Below are 21537 nucleotides of genomic sequence, written 5' to 3' on the forward strand. Positions count from 1 at the left end.
CAGTTTCAGATCAGAAGATATCAGGATGATACCGATTGGAAACCAAGAGTCAGGTATAACTAAACTATTAATAAAGAAATTGATATGTGTTGTAATGAACACCTGCACCATGTGAGTGGTAATTCAAGTATATTTACTAACAACAGTGATAGTAATGATGAAGAAATAAGAAGCACTTACGACAACATTGAAGAATTAATGGATGTTATAAACATCAAAGACAATGTTATTCCTATGGAAGATTATAGCGCCTTGGTAGGCGTACAAGAGGGTACTGTTTGAAGTAGTAAGTGACAGATAGAATGAGTATACTGATGACATGAACAGTGGAGCTGAGACTGAAAGTTTAGATGAATATATTAAAGATAAAAAACTAACTGATTTATATAATAAGGGGCCACCTTACACTAAATAGGTTAAGATCAAATAAAGCAATGGGTATCCCTGCAGAGCTCCTCCAAAACAATAATGAGAACGTCAAAAGTAAAGCATTTAGTATAGTATCTGAATGTTATTAAGAGGGTATTTTACCACTGGCTTCACAGAAAGTCGAACTGTTGCGTTACACAGGTGAGAAAATGTAAAGGACTGTGCAAATTATAAAATACTAGCACGTCTGTCGCAACAGGGAATGGAATGGAAGAAGCAAAACTGACGTTATGTAAAATTTTGTAAAAAAGATAAGAAGTAAACAGAAAAACACTACACCATTTAGTGACCTAGAAATGCGCTTCATATGGTTGATTGGAAGTCATTGTTTAAAGTGATTCGCAAAGTAGAATTTGGCTGGAAGGACAAGCCATTAAGTTTGAGTCTATACGAAAGTCGAAGTACTGAACTGGATATTAATGGTAGAGGCAAAAATCGAAAGGGTGGTGACAGAGCTGTGCCCTCTGTCACCTTACCTATTTAATTTGTTAATCAAGGAAGAAATAACAACAATGAAAGAAAAAACAACTTGAATCAAAGTTAATTATATTCACATCCACTGTATCAGATCTGATGATGACGTTACAGTAGAGACAGAGTCAGAGAAATAACTAAATGAAATGTTGAAAGTCTTAAATCACACGATAACTCAATTCTGGAGGAAAATAATAAATGTCTGGAGGAAATCAAGGGAAGAACAATACTGGCCAAGAGTGACTAACAAAATAAGAACCTCAGATTGAACAAGCACATCAGCTTTCACACTAAGAAAAGATTTTAAAGACCTTCAGCAAATCAGCAGAAAGCTCACCTCGACACTGCAGAATGTGATGCCGGAGGAGAGTTACAAGAAATAGCTGGACTAACCGAAAACCGAATGAGATCATTCTACAACAAATATGAGAGGAGAAAGACCGACTGAAAGTCATAATTCAACGCAAAGCACGTTGGACACTTAATTAGACATGATATTCTGCTGTCCGCAGCTCGTGGTTGTGCGATAGCGTTCCCGCGCCCGGGTTCCCGGGTTCGATTCCCGGCGGGGTCAGGGATTTTCTCTGCCTTGTGATGACTGGGTGTTGTGTGATGTCCTTAGGTTAGTTATGTTTAAGTAGTTCTAAGTTCTAGGGGACTTATGACCATAGATGTTAAGTCCCATAGTGCTCAGAACCATTTGAACCATTTTTTTTTTTTTTGAGATTCTGCTACAAACCTTTTTTGAATGCAAGGTTGTATGGAATAAAACGAGAGATCGACCGAGTACACCCTATTTAAAAAATGTGATCGGTGAAATCGGATGTAGTTCACACGTGGAGATGAAGAGCATTTCAGAAGAGATAAAAGTGTTGATAAGGAGTGTCCTGACTCACGGCTGTGTGATATTAATTTTTTATTTCTTTCACTTTTACTTGAGATCTGTTTCAGCTAAAACTGGAAGAAACTTTCTCACGCGGATTAAAGATGACATTCGAAATAGTGATAAAAACCAATCACAATAATTTTCCACCTAAAACAGCCTCCACATCCGGTAGATAAAACTGTGTGTGTGTCTGTGTGTGTGTGTGTGTGTGTGTGTGTGTGTGTGTGAATTCCTAAGCGACCGAACTGTTGAGGTCATCGGTCCCTAGACATACACACGACGTAAACTAACTTACACTAAGAACAACACACAACTCATGCCCGAGGAAGGACTCGAACCTCCGACGGGGGGGAGCCGCGCGAACCGTGACACGGCGTCCTAGACCACTGAACATGCATTGGAGATACTTCATGAAACTCCGAAGAATCCTACCATGAACATTCGCGAGGAACTTGAAATTTATATAGATATAAGAAACCAACCATAAGATGTATCGAACGAACAGACCGATCTTAAACATCAATACCATTTTTTTTAAAATTATCTAAATACTCTAAAAAGAAAACGGATAAATACAAAGCGCAGTGCGCACTCAAAGATGATGCACCCAAAATAAAACTTAACATAATTGCTTACACACATACTCTCAAAGATATATCCGAGCATGAGTACAGTACGTACGAGAATGTCACAATTTACGAAAAATAACCGAAAATAGAAGTTAGAAAAAGGACACACACCAAATAAAAATCCCTACCCAATGAACGCCTAAAATTAATAGCACCTCTGATCAATATACACGCAGACAAGCACCAACATAGAACAACCATAGATATACACGCAACCAAATAATGTATTTACACTGAAAAGCCAAAGAAACTGATACACCTGCCTAATATCGTGTAGAGCCCTTGCGAGCACGCAGAAATACCGCAACCGAGGTGCCACGGACTCGACTAATGTATGAAGTAGTGGCGGAGGAACTGACACCATGAATCCTGCAAGGCTGTTCATAAACCCGTAAGAGTACGAGGAGTTGGAGATCTCTTCCGAACAGCACGTTGCAAGACATCCCAGATGAGCTCAATAATGTTCAGGTCTCGGGAGTTTGGTGGCCAGCGAAAGTGTTTAAACTCATAAGAGTGTTTCTGGAGCTACTCTGTAGCTATTCCAAACGTGTGAGATGTCGCATTGTCCTGCTGCAATTGCCTGCTGCAATTGTCCAAGTCCATCGGAATGCACAATGGACATGAATGCATGCAAGTGATCAGACAGGATGCTTGCGTACGTGTCACATGTCAGTGGTCTCTAAACGTATCAGGGGTCACATATCACTCAAGCTGCACGGGTCCCACACCATCACAGAGCGTCCACCAGGTTGAACAGTCCACTACTGACATGCAGGGTGGATGGATTCATGAGATTGTCTCCATACCCGTACACGTCCATCCGCTCGATACCATTTTAAACGAGTCTCGTCCGGCTGGGAAACATGTTTGCAGTCACCAATAGTCCAATGTAAGTGCAGATGGGCCCAGGTGAGGCGTAAAGCTTTGTGTCATGCAGTCATCATGGGTACACGAGTTGCCCTCGGCTCCGAAAGCCCATATCGATTATGTTTCGTTGAATGGTTCGCATGCTGACATTTTTGATGGCCCAGCATTGAAATTTGCAGCTATTTTACGGAAGGGTTGCACATCTGTAACGCTGAACGATTCTCTTCAGTCGTCTTTGGTCCCGTTCTTCCAGGATCCTTTTTAGGTCGCAACGATGTCGGAGATTTGATGTTTTACCGCTTTCCTGATATTCATGGCACACTCTTGAAATGGTCGTACTTCATCGTTACCTCAGAGATTCTGTGTCCATCGCTCGTGCGCCGACTTTAACACAACGTTCAAACTCACTTAAATCTTGATAACCTGCCATTGAAGCAGCAGTAACCGATCAAACAACTGCGACAGCCCCTTTTTGTCTTCTACATGCGTTGCCGTCCGCATTGCCGTATTATGCATGTTATCATTGTATTTGAGTACCGTCTGCCTATACCAGTTTCTTTGGTGTTTCAGTTTATCATCTGTATAAAAATGCTTATACTTTCCAAACATACGACACTGTAGCTCCAAATATGTCAAATTACTGTCATAACAAATTAATTACTACCTTAATTCAACAAATATAGAACGACTGTCAAAATACAGTTGCCAACGATGTAATAGGTATGTCAATCAATCTTGACAATTTATACGTAAGTAGCAATCTATGCTCAACATTATACCATAACATAATTATGTATAATGAAAATAATGTCACCCACATTGCACCGCAGTTCATTCGGTAATGGCAAGTTAGCCGAAACAGACCTGTAGTGAATGTGAATGAAATACGAGAGCTATTCGGAAAGTAAGGTCCGGTTGTGCGCGAAATGGAAACCACAGTGAAAATTCCATGAAGCTTTGCACAGACGTGTTGAACAGTGTCTCTAGTACCGCGTCACGTCTCTCTTTTCAGTTCTGAGAGCACAGTGAGCATGTAAATGTGCCTAGAAAATAGTATCTCCTTCCAAGTATGAGGGCCTGGTGAGAGATTTCGTCTGATGGCATGCAACCCACATAACACCACTATCATGCGCTTCCTTCTTCATGACCGTTCTAGCAGCACTCTGAAGGAGCAGTGAAGATGCTTCTGAAGCGTTTTCAGTGGAAAGTGTTTGATCATCTATAATAAATGCCGTAATTGGCTTCCCCTGAATTTCATCTCTGGCTATGGAGACAACATTTTCGCACAAATAACGAGCTGTAGATTAACTTCTTATGCCTGGGATTCACAGTCATGTAGAACTTTACAAGAGACATCATATTTATGCATAGACTGTAATACTTAAAGCCGCAAAAATCTGCACTTGATAATAGTGAGCCGTGCGCAGCTAGCGTTCATCACGTTTATTGCTTGGCATATTGTCATTGCGGCTATGGCATCCCGTTTATTATTCAATTTACTGGCGTCTCTATGTTGCTGGCTTGCCAGCGTATGAGTGGCAGCAGTAGCGCTTATCGGTACGAGTACTGTGGTACTATCCTTGGAGCGACCGCTGGTATTTCCGGGTCGCATTGTATGGAGTGGAGAGTTGGGAACTGACATCAGGTCGGTTGGGAGCGAACCAGAGAGAAGGTCCACGCAGTGCGGGGGCAAGCCGGGGCCACTGGCGGTGTGCTGCCACTGCCGTATCGAGGAGGGATGGCTTCCGAAAGCGCCGACTTCGTTGCACACCGTACCCTGGACGTTTAAGTTGAGTGAAGAGTTAACTGCTAATGAAAACTCGACTATTCTGAGATCTCGCCTCTGGTTGGCGGGTTTTTGCTCCCAGGGCCGCTGAGTCTGGCGGCAACGAGTGAAGTGTTTCGAGGTGGTGAAATATTGCAGCTGTCTTTCTCTATTTGTTATTCATCATTGAATTTAGTATTATTCTTAATAGTGTAGTATAGCCAGCGATATTGTCTGCCTTGTGGCCGCTAACGCCCCAGTTACCTGCCCTGGAGGTTAGCGTTGTTTTCCGGCAGTGTACCTTTCCTCGTCGTGTTGATGCTGTAAGACACAGCGCGTAGTTCGACAGCCTCTTGTACTGTACTGTGCATATCTTTTTGGGAGATCTACCTTGGTTCTAGTGTTGGGGTGTTTTCTGAAGACGTAGTGCTGCCTGTCTCTTCGCCCTTGCCTAAAAATATTCCATTATTGTACCGGTGATCGGACGTTAGTCGGATTGGTTAGTCAGTCGGTCGGCGCTTAAGCTGCCCCTAATTTGAGTTGCCTTCCTGTTGCGTGAGTACAACTCTTGGCTGCCTGTCTCACCTTACCTTACGTTTGAGTTACCTTCCCAGGCCGACCCTTGGAACACTTGCTGCGAACCTTGTCCTGATTTCTTAGATTGTGATATTTGTTTCAAGGATATTTGTAATTTTCTAATTATTGTTGGTGTGGCCTTCAACCGAGCAATAATTTCACTTCTTTGGTGATAATTCAGGCCTTCAGCCGTTTGTTATTTGAAATTATTTGTGGCCTTCAGCCCAGGAATAATTTCACTTCTTTTATTATAAGGTCTTCAGCCGTGTTACAATTTGTTTTAAAATGAAGTATTTGTCTTAATATGTGGTATTTGAAACTGTTCTTCTGACTTCTAACTCAGGCCTTCAGCCGTTTCTTGTTTGAGGTTACTGTTGGTGGTCTTCAGCCCTAAAATTGTGGAATTTTTTTTTCTGTGATAGGCCTTCAGCCGTCATACAGTCAATTGTGTTTTTCTAAGAGATTGCTTTAAAATTTTAATTTCTTTAAATAAAGTTTACGAATTTGTTGTGCAACCGAGAGTAATTGATTACTGTCCCATCCACAATCATAGCCTTATCCTGCCCCATCCTGAGAATCCAGCTCTCAAATGGCCTAAGGCCGAAATTGTAATCGTGATATAAAGAAAGTGTTACAGTCACAGGCGTAAATATGATGTCTCTTAACGAGCTGTAGACCAGCGTAGAGAAATGGCGGACAATACCGTCGACTGTTTCCTACGACGAGGGTATTTGAAAGACGGTACAACGCTACGACAAAATTCCTAAGTCCTAGTAGCAACTATGTAGAGAAGCAGCTGGAAGGCGTAGCTAACTTTCATATGAAACAATTTTTATTTTCGCAGTAGTTTTTCGGTTCGCGACTGACTGGACATTAGTTTAGAATAGTCATAGTAAAAGTTAATATCAAACAGGAGCGAGTCTGTTCACTACTTATAAATAAGTCACTTGCTGAATTATACTACGCTGAAGGCCCTATGGAACATAAAGAGGAAGCTGCGGTTGCAGAGGCAAGGAGTAGCCTTTTAAAAGAAGATGGAGATGTCCTGAAGAAGGAGTCAATGACTTCTTCCTCTTCGACTGAGTAAAGAAACAATTGCGTGGAAGGCAACTGCACAGTGATAACAATTTGTTTTTCGGTATGGAATGTTTCGTAAACGCCAAACTGCAAGCTACTGCTTGTCTTCGTTGGAAAAAAAAACAGCCGATTTGAAAGATGAACATGTAGAATATGAACCACGTCTAGAGCTGGATATTTCCGAGGTGATATCTGACACTTCATGACCAGCCGTTGTAGTTAACTTGGCGCTAGAAGAAGCAGCATAGAAACAAAAATGTTGAGTGTAATAGGAGTGAATAAATGAAAAGATTGGTCTTTTGGCTGCTATGAACGTGTATAAAATTCCATTTCAACCGTTTCCCAGGGCAGGGGGCGTGTATACGCGTGTCTCTTGGGTGTTCCTACAGTGCTATTGACGATTGTATGCATCCTGAGCCGCCAAACTCGCACTGCTGCAGACTTACTTCTGCGTGTCCGTGAATAAAAAAGTTTCTGGGATTTGTAATAAAATGTAGGTGCCTCCATTCATGATATCATTAGCAAAAAACCTCTGCTCGATATCTGGAATGATTTATGCAATATGTCGATTTTTATGACCATGTAATTTGTGATGTATAAGGACGGGAATGTGTGCGTTTTGCAGGACCGTATGTCTCGTATAAAAATAAATAACTCGAGAACGAAATGAGATATCTTTCTGCTCTTAATTTCAAATAAAGTATCATTACCGTGTCTACACTTCATTCATTGTAACGTACGAGATAAAATCACCTGTAAGCAAAGTTTACGCAATTTTGAGAGAAGTTTGAAATATATAATCACATTCTCAGTAAACCTGACTGCGTACATAATGATCAACTAGAATCAAAAAATCAAATGTATCTCCAAAATCTCATATAACTCTTATAATTTAAAATGATAGAAATATTAATTAATTGATAGAGAGGAAGTTTTTCGTTAGCATCTCTCAGAGCCACAAAATTAAACGACTAATTGTAAAAATTATCTGTAATATGAAGAAATATCTTTGAACTGCCTTACATGTGTACACATATCACGTTTTTTGGCACATCAAAGCAGCAGCCAATGTAGACAAAGTATCCCCTATCTTTTATTTAGTTCAGTTCACTGATCAGCATGGGTTGTAAAAATAAAATCAAACCTGTGTCTTTCAGTATGTAAAGGAGGGTATTTCAAGAATCGAGTACAATGTATAAAGCATGCACAAATGTAAAACTATGTAATCACGAAGAATTTTGTTATATTTTAGGACACAACTGCAGAACGTACAGAGAAGTCAATGCCACAATCTGACAATGGGGTCAGGTCCAAATCCAGTTATTGATTGGCGACTCCATGGCATGTTCTGTGCACCACGACCAAATAGTGGATAGAATTGGAAGGAAAATCAGCATTGGCCGTATTTTGTTGTTTTATTGACAGCAAAATCTATTTTCGGTCACTTAGTCACCATCCTCAGTGCTGTAATATACAATTAAAATTGGTGGGCACTGGTATCAATCTATAACCACAAGCTTAGAGCGATCACATAAACTCCACACTAAGCTTGTGGTTACAGCTTGATACCAAAGCCTACCAATTTTAATTGTATATTACAGCACTGAGGATGGCCACTAAGAGACCAAAAATCGATTTTGCTAACAATAAAACAACAAAATACGGCCAATGCCGATTTTCCTTCCAAATCCAGTTATGGTACAATATTTCCTACAGCACAGTTTACGACATCAGCTGCGGTGTTCTCCAACCAAAATGAATAAAGTAATGTGTCTGTGCAATCCTTTTTTTACTTTTGCAAACTCTTTAAAATTTCGAGCAGTGTTTTACTTAATTTGATGCAGCTCTGTAAGTATGATGCATAATGAAAAGAAATTCAGTTCTTTATCGGACGAAGATACCAGACTGTAAGGTGTGCAAAAATCAAATTTTTTCACCCAATAGTTTCCTTAAAATCAGGCCTAATAGTTTCCTTAAAAGCAGGTGATAAGTATCAGCGCAGGCACCAGCATTTGGCGAGCAGTACAGGCACAAAAAAAGCCTGTCTATCGCGGGATGTAGAGAGGACGTCTGTAGAGCAGTGAAATGGTTAATGACTGAAAAGAACAGGGAAACTTGATGTGAACAGTATGCACAACCGAAAGTGAGTGGCGCTTTTACTCAGTGCGGCGTTACCCGTGAGACAGTTTAAATGCTTTCTGACCTTTACTGCATTGACATTGTTGACATCGCACTGTGCGCTGGTGTCGACAGCGCTGACGCTAGGCAGCTTCTTGCAGGCGAGTGCTGAGATCGTGTAGGCGGTGCCGTCTACGCTGAAGACGGTGCCGGAGACGCAGGTGGCATTCAGAGTCTGCGCGTCGATCAGCTTGAACCCGGAGTCAGGACAGGCGAACAGCAGCTGCGTGCCCTCGCTGACCACGATGTCGCCGCGTGCGTCCGGCGCCAGGAAGCTGCTCAGGTCCTTGTCTGCGTTCGGGTTGAGCAGCAGCGGCTGAGGCGACGGAAAATTCGGAGAGTTTACGTTCACCGAGCACTCTGCGGAAAGACGTGCATAGGTGGTCAGTGGCAGCCACCAGTCGCTAAACTGGCACGACCAATTTCTGCTAGTCTACAGGGTGTTACAAAAAGGTACGGCCAAACTTTCAGGAAACATTCCTCACACACAAATAAAGAAAAGATGTTATGTGGACATGTGTCCGGAAACGCTTAATTTCCATGTTAGAGCTTATTTTAGTCTCGTCAGTATGTACTGTACTTCCTCGATTCACCGCCAGTTGGCCCAATTGAAGGAAGATAATGTTGACTTCGGTGCTTGTGTTGAGACGCGACTCATTGCTCTACAGTACTTGCATCAAGCACATCAGTACATAGCATCAACAGGTTAGTGTTCATCAAGAAAGTGGTTTTGCAGTCAGTGCAATGTTTACAAATGCGGAGTTGGCAGATGCCCATTTGATGTATGGATTAGCACGGGGCAATAGCCGTGGCGCGGTACGTTTGTATCGAGACAGATTTCCAGAACGAAGGTGTCCCGACAGGAAGACGTTCGAAGCAATTGATCGGCGTCTTGGGAGCACGGAATATTCCAGCCTATGACTCGCGACTGGGGAAGACCTAGAACGACGAGGACACCTGCAATGGACGAGGAAATTCTTCGTGCAGTTGACGATAACCCTAATGTGAGCGTCAGAGAAGTTGCTGCTGTACAAGGTAACGTTGACCACGTCACTGTTTGGAGAGTGCTACGGGAGAACCAGTTGTTTCCGTACCATGTACAGCGTGTGCAGGCACTATCAGCAGCTGATTGGCCTCCACGGGTACACTTCTGCGAATGGTTCATCCAACAATGTGTCAATCCTCATTTCAGTGCAAAGGTTCTCTTTACGGATGAGGCTTCATTCCAACGTGATCAAATTGTAAATTTTCACAATCAACATGTGTGGGCTGACGATAATCCGCACGCAATTGTGCAATCACGTCATCAACACAGATTTGCTGTGAACGCTTGGGCAGGCATTGTTGGTGATGTCTTGATTGGGCCCCATTTTCTTCCACCTACGCTCAATGGAGCACGTTATCATGATTTCATACGGGATACTCTACCTGTGCTGCTAGAACATATGCCTTTACAAGTACGACACAACATGTGGTTCATGCACGATGGAGCTCCAGCACATTTCAGTCGAAATGTTAGTACGCTTCTCAACAACAGATTCGGTGACCGATGGATTGGTAGAGGCGGACCAATTCCATGGCCTCCACGCTCTCCTGACCTCAACCCTCTTGACTTTCATTTATGGCGGCATTTGAAAGCTCTCGTCTACACAACCCCGATACCAAATGTAGAGACTCATCGTGCTCGTATTGTGGACGGCTGTGACACAATACGCCATTCTCCAGGGCTGCATCAACGCATCAGGGATTCCATGCGACGGAGGGTGGATGCATGTATCCTCGCTAACGGAGGACATTTTGAACATTTCCTGTAACAAAGTGTTTGAAGTCACGCTGGTACATTCTGTTGCTGTGTGTTTCCATTCCATGATTAAAGTGATTTGAAGTAATAAAATGAGCTCTAACATGGAAAGTAAGCGTTTCCGGACACATGTCCACATAACATATTTTCTTTCTTTGTGTGTGAGGAATGTTTCCTGAAAGTTTGGCCGTACCTTTTTGTAACATCCTGTATAGAGTGCTGCAAGAGGGGTAGTAAATGCTCTAGGACATGGTTAATACAGATTATTTTCAGTGAAAGATTTGTATGACATACGTCCAATTTTTAACGTTAACAGAATACAACCCAAAGAAATATACACTATGTGGTCAAAAGTATCCGGATACCTGGCTGAAAATAACTTACAAGTTCTTGGCACCCTTCATCGGTAATACTGGAAATCAATATGGTGGTAGCCCACCCTTAACTTCGATGACAACTTCCACTTTCGCAGGCATACGTTCAGTCAGGTGCTGGAACGTTTCTTGGGGAATGTCAGCCCATTCTTCACGGAGTACTACACTGAGGAGAGGTATCGATGTCGGTCGGTGGCGTGTGGCACGAAGTCGACGTTTCATAACATCCTAAAGGTGTTCTATAGGACTCAGGTCAACGCATTACAGGGATGTTATTGTCGTGTAACCACACCGCCACAGGCCGTGCATTATGAACAAGTACTCGATCGTGTTGAAAGATGCAATCGCCAACCCCGAATTGCTCTTCAAAAGTGGGAAGCAAGAAGGTGCTTAAAACATAAATTTAGACCTGTCCTGTGATAGTTCCACGAAAAACAACAAGGGGTGCAAGCCTCTCAATAAAAAAACGCGACCACACCATAACGCCACCGCCTCCGAATTTTACTGTTGGCGCTACACACGCTGGCTAATGGCGTCCACCGGGCATAAGCCATACCGACATCCTGCCATCGGATCGCCACATTATTTACCGTCATTTGTCACTTCACACAACGTTTTTTCACTGTTGAATCGTCCAATGTTTACGCTCCTTACACCAAGAGAGGCATCGTTTGGTATTTACCGGCGTAATGTGTGGCTTATGATCAGCCGCTCGACCATGAAATCCAAGCTTTCTCATCTCCAGCCTAACTGTCATGGTACTTGCAGTGGATCCTGATGCAGACTGGAATTCCTGTGTGATGGTCTGGATAGATTCTGCCTATTACACATTACGATACTCTTCAACTGTCGGTGGTAGGGCGGCCGGTATGCTTTTATAGTGTACCTGTCCCTTCACGTTTCCATTTCACTATCACATCGGAAACAACGGACCTAGAGATGTTTAGGAGTGTGGAAGTCTCACGTATAGACGTACTACACAGGTGACAGCCAATCACTTTTCCACTTTCGAAGTCTGTGAGTTCCACAAAGCGCGCCATTTTCCTCTCTCACGATGTCTAATGACTACTGAAGTCGCCGATGTGGAGTAGCTGGCAGTAGGTGGCAGCACAATATCCTTACATATTTCTGGCGTAATATTAAAATTGTGTATAAAAATAGCATCATAGTGAAAGATATGTACTATTCCCTTGAAGGACAAAGACTTTCATTCACACATACGTTTCTCTGGCGTAATATTAAAATGATGCGCGAAATTGGCACCAGTCTAATTATTATCGTGATATTTACATAAAATTACGTAAACACACACACACAGACACGCATTAAAAGTATGTCAATTGCTAAAAATGAAGCCAAACGTTTTGTGAACTATGTTTTTCTTATCGATTTCAAAACATCGTTTATGAACTGGCTCTCCAGTTTTATCTGTGAATTTCATTGAAGCCTATATATTATTCGCTACGGAATATTGGAGCAAGTATCTGAGGGCACTCATCAGAAAACGAGACACATGGAAGAAAGGTAAGTAAACAGTTCACTATCTTAAAAGTAATCACAATAGCTGTGTTAGTATGCGTGTCCCCCTGTGAGACAAGACGATTAATGCCTTCATGGAAAAATGTTTGAGGCGACCCACGAAAAACCATGACTGTACCCAGGTGTGCACTTCTTTGGCCGAAGGAAATCGCCGGCCACGAACGCCTTTCTTCAGGGCTCCAAAACAATAGTATGGACCTCGTATGGGGAGAGACCGGAACTGCAAGGGGGATGTGTGAGGGCTTCCCAGTGAGACTTCTGCAGCGTACTCGAAACGACCTTGTCAACACGTGGGTGGGCGTTCTCCTATGCATTGACACGTATACACGAAAGTTATGAAAACTGTAACACCCAGAAAGAAGGTTTCTTTATGATTTCAAACACATGGGCTGAACAGTGCAGCAGCAGCAGTAACTAATTCCGTTGGTGTACACGAAGAGTTTTGGCTTGAATTTGCCGGCAGCGGACGTCATAGGCTTTGACTTCATACGTAATACTCTTTTTGTTTTAGGCTGCTTCACCTCTTCCGTGCTGTACATGGGGACGCTGCTAACGGAAGCCGCGTCGTGCTAGTGGCATCTGGAGGCGAGGAGGATGGCCCAGTGTGACTGCAACGTAGTGCAGCAGCCGAGTAGCATCTCTTATAGGGAAGAAGAGGCAATAAAAGCGTTTAAGAGTATTTTGCGAGAAATGAAAATTAAAACATCTGCAGCCATCACTTCTCCATTTGATTTACTTATGCAACGAGTTTCGGTGTTCCACAAAACCATCTTCAGGCCCCTCGACCAACGTATCTCGGGAGAAATCCAGTCTCGTGTGCACTCATGACAGGGGCCAATATTGTGTTACTGGAGTCCGAAGATCTCTCGTTTACACGACATATCTCTTCATTCATCAACCGACGACTTCAGTAAACTAGATATCTACCGACACTAGTTATCCACTGAGGTGACAAAAGACATGGAACAGCGACGTGTACATATACAAACGGCGGCAGTATCACATACATTAGGTATAAAAGAACAGTTCATTCGCGGAGTTCTCATTTGTGCTCAGTTTATTCCTGTGAAAAGGTTTCCGACGTGATTATGGCCGCACGACGGGAATTAACAGACTTTGAACGCGGAATGTTAGAAACCCATGGGGCATTCCATTTCGGAAATCGTTAGGAACTCAATATTCCGAGAACCACGGTGTCAACAGTGTGCCCAGAGTACCAGATATCAGGCATTACTTCTGACCACGGACAACGCAGTGGTCGACGGCCTTCACTTAACGACCGAGTGTAGTGGCGTGTGGTCGGCGGTTGGAAATACGAGTGTGCTGTCCGAAGGCTTGAAGTACATCACGTCGGCTGTGTTCGTCTACGGCAGTCTGTCCCTTCCTGGAAAGCACCAACTGGAGCAGCGTCTTGAGCTAGGTATGTGTGTCCCTGCGTGCACAGCAAGTTGTTGTTAAATCTGCCCACTTAACGGCCGATATTGTTAGACGATAGATCAGACAGTAGTACTGTGTGGCGCATATGGGCTGTAACTCTGTGTAAGCTTAACTGTGTACCATCACTACCCTTTTCGAACTAGAGACGGAAGTTAGCAGCGATCAGGCATCGCAATAATTCGATGGTGAAGGTTGCTGGATTGGGACTCGAAACCGGATCTCCATCCGGACACGCTACTCCTCCGACTAAAATCCTCAACCTGTCAACGCTGTTGCCCATCCGCACTGACATTATCATGGTAACCACGCCTACAGAGGTACTGTATACGTGTGTGGTCTCTGTTGTCGAACATGTGGATGCACAACAGGGTCCGGACCTCTAACAGGAATACAGTACTCGCAGCGATCAAATACACTCCTGGAAATTGAAATAAGAACACCGTGAATTCATTGTCCCAGGAAGGGGAAACTTTATTGACACATTCCTGGGGTCAGATACATCACATGATCACACTGACAGAACCACAGGCACATAGACACAGGCAACAGAGCATGCACAATGTCGGCACTAGTACAGTGTATATCCACCTTTCGCAGCAATGCAGGCTGCTATTCTCCCATGGAGACGATCGTAGAGATGCTGGATGTAGTCCTGTGGAACGGCTTGCCATGCCATTTCCACCTGGCGCCTCAGTTGGACCAGCGTTCGTGCTGGACGTGCAGACCGCGTGAGACGACGCTTCATCCAGTCCCAAACATGCTCAATGGGGGACAGATCCGGAGATCTTGCTGGCCAGGGTAGTTGACGTACACCTTCTAGAGCACGTTGGGTGGCACGGGATACATGCGGACGTGCATTGTCCTGTTGGAACAGCAAGTTCCCTTGCCGGTCTAGGAATGGTAGAACGATGGGTTCGATGACGGTTTGGATGTACCGTGCACTATTCAGTGTCCCCTCGACGAACACCAGTGGTGTACGGCCAGTGTAGGAGATCGCTCCCCACACCATGATGCCGGGTGTTGGCCTGTGTGCCTCGGTCGTATGCAGTCCTGATTGTGGCGCTCACCTGCACGTCTCCATTCGTCCCTCCATTCACGCCTGTCGCGACACCACTGGAGGCGGGCTGCACGATGTTGGGGCGTGAGCGGAAGACAGCCTAACGGTGTGCGGGACCGTAGCCCAGCTTCATGGAGACGGTTGCGAATGGTCCTCGCCGATACCCCAGGAGCAACAGTGTCCCTAATTTGCTGGGAAGTGGTGGTGCGGTCCCCTACGGCACTGCGTAGGATCCTACGGTCTTGGCGTGCATCCGTGCGTCGCTGCGGTCCGGTCCCAGGTCGACGGGCACGTGCACCTTCCGCCGACCACTGGCGACAACATCGATGTACTGTGGAGACCTCACGCCCCACGTGTTGAGCAATTCGGCGGTACGTCCACCCGGCCTCCCGCATGCCCACTATACGACCTCGCTCAAAGTCCGTCAACTGCACATACGGTTCACGTCCACGCTGTCGCGACATGCTACCAGTGTTAAAGACTGCGATGGAGCTCCGTATGCCACGGCAAACTGGCTGACACTGACGGCGGCGGTGCACAAATGCTGCGCAGCTAGCGCCATTCGACGGCCAACACCGTGGTCCCTGGTGTGTCCGCTGTGCCGTGCGTGTGATCATTGCTTGTACAGCCCTCTCGCAGTGTCCGGAGCAAGTATGGTGGGTCTGACACACCGATGTCAATGTGTTCTTTTTTCCATTTCCAGGAGTGTAGATGAATGGACACTGGATGCTATTAGCGAGTGACTGGTTGACAGTTTGGCTCGGACGGGAAGCATGTCTGGATGGCCGAGGCGTGAAGCAAGAGTTACTATTTCGAGCCTCCGGCCGGCACAACTCTCCAAATGTCGCCATCGAATTATTTTGATGCCTAATTGCGGCTGGCGACGGTCTTTCCTTCGAAATTTGATATTTACGGCCGCTTTATCAACAACAGTATGGTGTCTGCTCCGTCTGCGTTGTGTGATTTTGCATGGCCGAGTGGAGGGTCTGAATCAGAGGCTGAGACGGTTCTGCGACCGTGTGGGCTGCAGATTCCTCGACTTGCGCCATAGGGTGGTGGGGTTTCGGGTTCCGCTGGATAGGTCAGGAGTCCACTACACGCAACAAGCGGCTACACGGGTAGCAGGGGTTGTGTGGCGTGGGCTGGGCGGTTTTTTAGGTTAGATGGCCTTGGGCAAGTACAGAAAGGGCAACAGCCTCAACGGGTGCGGGGCAAAGTCAGAACATGCGGGGACCAAGCAGCAATCGGTATTGTAATTGTAAACTGTCGAAGCTGCGTTGGTAAAGTACCGGAACTTCAAGCGCTGGTAGAAAGCACCAAAGCTGAAATCGTTATAGGTACAGAAAGCTGGCTTAAGCCAGAGATAAATTCTCCCGAAATTTTTACAAAGGTACAGACGGTGTTTAGAAAGGATAGTGGAAGTGGAATGATCATATAAAACTAATTGTTGGTAAGGCGGGTACCAGGTTGAGATTCATTGGGAGAGTGCTTAGAAAATGTAGTCCATCAACAAAGGAGGTGGCTTACAAAACACTCGTTCGACCTATACTTGAGTATTGCTCATCAGTGTGGGATCCGTACCAGGTCGGGTTGACGGAGGAGATAGAGAAGATCCAAAGAAGAGCGGCGCGTTTCGTCACTGGGTTATTTGGTAACCGTGATAGCGTTACGGAGATGTTTAATAAACTCAAGTGGCAGACTCTGCAAGAGAGGCGCTCTGCAGCGCGGTGTAGCTTGCTCGCCAGGTTTCGAGAGGGTGCGTTTCTGGATGAGGTATCGAATATATTGCTTCCCCCTACTTATACTTCCCGAGGAGATCACGAATGTAAAATTAGAGAGATTAGAGCGCGCACGGAGGCTTTCAGACAGTCGTTCTTCCCGCGAACCATACGCGACTGGAACAGGAAAGGGAGGTAATGACAGTGGCACGTAAAGTGCCCTCCGCCACACACCGTTGGGTGGCTTGCGGAGTATCAATGTAGATGTAGATGTAGATGTAGATGAACTATTAACAAGAGCAAATCTGTATGAGTAGGACTAGGTATTGGCCGTATTTCCAGTAATTCTGTGGTGCACTTGTGAGCTAGTTGTATGGTGAACACAGTACAAAGAATCAAGAAGCTGCAGAAAGTTAGATTAGATATACGAATCTACAACATCTGTATCTATATAGCACAGCTCGTCTCAAGGTGTGTGGCAGGGGGCACTTGCGGTATTGTAATTATCTTCCCAATTTCAGTTTCATTCCCGAACGGAAGGTGAGAAACTCCTTTTGACGAGATCTCTAGCTACGAACACTCGTATTAGCACCAGGCTTGCTTGACGCCTAATGCTGTTTGACTTTACTGAACGTTGACACAGCTACTTCATCCCAGTACCTTGTCACAATGGCTAACCTTCCCTCTGGAGAAGCGTATCCAAAGCCTGTAGCTCTGGAACATCCCTTCAACTTATAGCGAAGTGATGGGATTTCTGTTGTTTTCTCAGCGGGTTGTTTCCGGATTCCAATTTTATGTCCTATTTCTGCGCTCTGCAAGGTCATTATATTTAGAGTATCTTGCCTCACGTTGGTGGTATGATTCGACAGATAGTTTAAGTAATTTTTGTTGCTGAGAACATGTCAGTTTGCGCTAACAATTCGATATCTGATGAAGAACGTAGGCAAACGATCACTAATTCCAGGCCCTTGCAGATTCGTCTCCCTTGACAGCAAAAACTATTAGCATCTTGGCTGTACCCTTACATAACACAAAATCTTTCTCCGTGTCATTCTCCATCTCAGCCATACGACTATGGAACGCGCTGCCCTGTGATCTGCGTCTTATCCAGAACCACTCAGCATTCAAGAGGGAACTCAAAACTTACATATTAGGGACGGTATAGCCACCATTGTTGTGCCCCTCTCATCTCTTTCTTTCTCCTCTCCATCATAGATTCGAATTTTACCATTCTATTTCTCTTCCTCTAACCTAGCTACCTCTTCTATATCTCTTTCACCCAATTCTATCGTCTTATGTCTCTGCTCGATGAGAATAACTCACAAGCTGTAACAACATAACGAGAAAATTTCCAACTAGCAATAGGACTGATATTCATAAAAAGAAAAATATGTTTACTTTCATATACATAGTCATTACTATTATTGTTATTACTCTTTATTGTTATAATTATTTTTTGATTGTTATAATTATCATTGTACTACTGTTATAATCTCTATTTTTTCTTCTTTAACATTAATACTGTATAGCACGTTATATGTTCTTAATGCTCTGTACAAACTGAAATTCGTTCAATTTCAGTACGCCTGGTAAAATAAATCCATAAATAAATAATAAATAAATAAATAAATAAAATAAGACGTTAAGGAATAGTGAGTGATTTTATGGTGGAGTGAAAATGTTCCAAAAAGTATTTCCCTGTAACTGTTAATTTATTAGCCAAAAACTGAAAATGATTTAACACTGGAATATTTCACAATTATTAATTTTTTCCACCTTTACATAGAACTGTAGAAAAAAATACTGTAGTGTGTCACGGAAAATAAAGTAAAAATAGAATTTAATGTCATACCCAAGCGTAAGCTGATGCAGTCTCTCGTGGAAATTTCTATCAGAAGGGGAATAACATTGATCCAGGCAAGATAAAATTCGTATCTGTTTGCACAAGCGTCTTTCGCTATCGCTTCATGGGAACACTCCAGCAGCAAAATAAAAGAATAATAGACTTAGTCAGAGTAAGAGGCCGTTGTCGAATAATGGCGGGGGAATGTTCTGAAAGAATATGCCGTATAATACAAAGAAGCTTCCATGTATAGGCGTGTTCAAATCTTTGGTACATGACGATCATTTACAACTTCTTTATAAAACATATTCAGTCACTTTTAGTTTGCATCAACGTTTTGTTATTCACATAATGGACATGTTACAGAAAAATATTCTTTTTTAACGGTCATAAAAACACATTTGAGAATCCATAAAGAAATGTCATCGATTAATGAAAGTCTAATTCTATATGTGTAAACTTGTGTGAAAAGAAAAACATTATTTGTGTTGCATAGACACGAGGCATCTTTGAAATCGAGTATTTCATCTTACGCATTGAAATATAAACAGCATTACTGAAAGATAATCACTAACATCTAAGGTTCGGACATTCATTTAAAGTTGATCACTTACTTTTGATGTTTCTCCTGACACATCTGCGTAAAGTACCTCTGTTAAGAAACAGCAGTGCAAGACCAGTATTCAAATATCTTTCAACCACATTCCCATCCCAACTCCTGCAGACAACTGCACGTAGAACATAACAGCCAAAGCCCAATTCATCAAGGTGGGGTTTCTAAACTGTAAGACATTATCCTACATATCTTCGAGGTGAAGCAACTGATCAATTAACACGGTTGTCATTCTGTCGTTATACAATAGTTTCGACAGCTGAAGACTGAACATAAATAATATTCTAAGTATCAATTTTTTTAAAAAAATAGCTACATCCAAAAAACAAACCTAAATTCCATCTCCAACAGCCTCTAAAACAGGCTAAATACCACGACCATTGATAGTGCTGGATGTAAGTCTCCTTAAATTTCATGAGACTTTTCTGCCAGCCCGCTGCTGAGGTTAAAACGAGCCAAGTGCCACCAAGTTTTTAAAGGTAATTGTTTTGTTTACAACAAAATAACACTGTTAATTCCAGCCTCTTTCTTTTGATTAAAATCTGTTCATTATGTTATTAGTTCGTTGATTTCAATTTTATTTTTGACTGTACATCGTGAGAATGATGGAAATAAACGGCGACGGGAGCAAAAAGAAAGCAGAACAATGGAGGACCGTTTCAACATGAAAAGGAAGCGTCGATTAAGGGAAAGTAAACCTCCTGTGAACCAAAGAAACTTGTTGATGGAAGGAAAAGATGACTCAGAAGAAGAGGTATGTACGAAGTATTTATTTGTAATATTTAACATTATTACTTAGTATTTGCCTATTTTATGGAATTTTTGCAGAAGAATGACTTAGCAATTCGTTTATTAGCATGAATAACGACAGACTCTATGTGTTACTTTGTTAAGTTACAAATTTAAGCTTCGGTGGGTGTGTTTGCTTAAACAAAGAACAGTTCTTTTCCACTACTCCCATGTTCCAAACGCAGTGTGAGGCAAGACCTTTGATGGGTCTCATGGACATTACTTTTTTAAATAGAAGGTATCATGGTTGAGTTGATGATACAAAGGACAACAGATGGAAAGCTACGTTTGTTATTAGTTGCCAGATGGGAAGGGTGACGTTGTACAAGTGTGTCTTCGTAATAACCAAACACAGAATCAAAACTCTCATGATAGCCGTTAGTGTACACAGAAAAGCGAGGAAATGAGACTTAAAAAATTAATGGATTAATACTAACACAACATCGCATCAATGCAATAACGACTTGTTAGCTAAGAATGAGAGAGATCCGCAACAGATGCTGCCATACTTAAAAGAAGATAACAGAGCATTCTACGAAGAACTAATCAATTAATATTGCTTTGTGTTCGTCAGAAGTAAAAATAAGGCTTCAAAATTATAAATTGCATGTTTCGTACGTGTACAATCAAATTATTAAAAACAAAAACAGAAAATTTAGAGTTTTTTCATTTCACTTACTTCGTTTCTACCGATAAAAGCATGGCATTTATCACGCGCTACATTTTTCCTTTTGCGTTTAAAATTTTACTTTTCAGTCATAAGGAGAAGGAAATTTCAAAAATATTGCAATAGTAATAAGAATCTCACTGTAGACAGTAAAAGATTTTTAATTAAAATATAACCGAGCGAGGTAGCGCGGTGATTAGCACACTGGACTCACATTCTGGAGGACCACGGTTCAACCCCGTGTCAGGCCATCCTGATTTAGTTTTTCAGTGATTTCCCTAATCGCTACTGGCAAATACCGGATGTTTCCTGCAAAAGGGCAAAGCCGACTTCCTTCTCCATCCTTCCCTAATCCGATGGAACCTATGACCTAGCTGAGTTGTCCTCTCCCCCTGAATCAACCAACTAACCAACCAAGCAGTGAAAATAATTATGATGAAATAAATAAAATCTGATATCTCAGAATCAAGTTCTTGGCAAAAGGCGTATTTTGCTGTCCAGTCTTCAACTATATTGAGCGAAGTATTTATACATCATATCTAAGGCCCTTACATCATATTTAAGACTATCACCATGGTAGTATAATTAAAACTTTCTCTGTAACAGTAGTTATTACGGTATCATGAGAAATGTTTCGAAAAACATATAAATTACACGGGAGTATTAGCTAAACCGTAACATTAAATGCTGCGCATAACCACATTCATTAAAATCAACAATTTAAGTATAATATCATTAACAACAAATCACAAAAATTGAAGACGATGAAAGATTGCTAAGGTCGCGTATGTTATCTATTCTTGAAGCAACTATCTGCT

General features: G+C 42.9%; 1 protein-coding gene across 1 annotated transcript in view; it reads right to left on the reverse strand.

Moving 5' to 3' along the window:
* The window catches only part of LOC124596087, a 67436-nt gene that overhangs the window by 43941 nt on the left and 1958 nt on the right, over positions 1-21537 (reverse strand). The window contains exon 2 of the mRNA XM_047135081.1: positions 8907-9241. Within this exon, the coding sequence (XP_046991037.1) occupies positions 8907-9241 (335 nt within the window). The remainder of the gene's footprint in view (positions 1-8906; positions 9242-21537) is intronic.

Source organism: Schistocerca americana, chromosome 2, assembly GCF_021461395.2.
Source record: "Schistocerca americana isolate TAMUIC-IGC-003095 chromosome 2, iqSchAmer2.1, whole genome shotgun sequence".
Classification (NCBI taxonomy): Eukaryota; Metazoa; Arthropoda; class Insecta; order Orthoptera; family Acrididae; genus Schistocerca; species Schistocerca americana.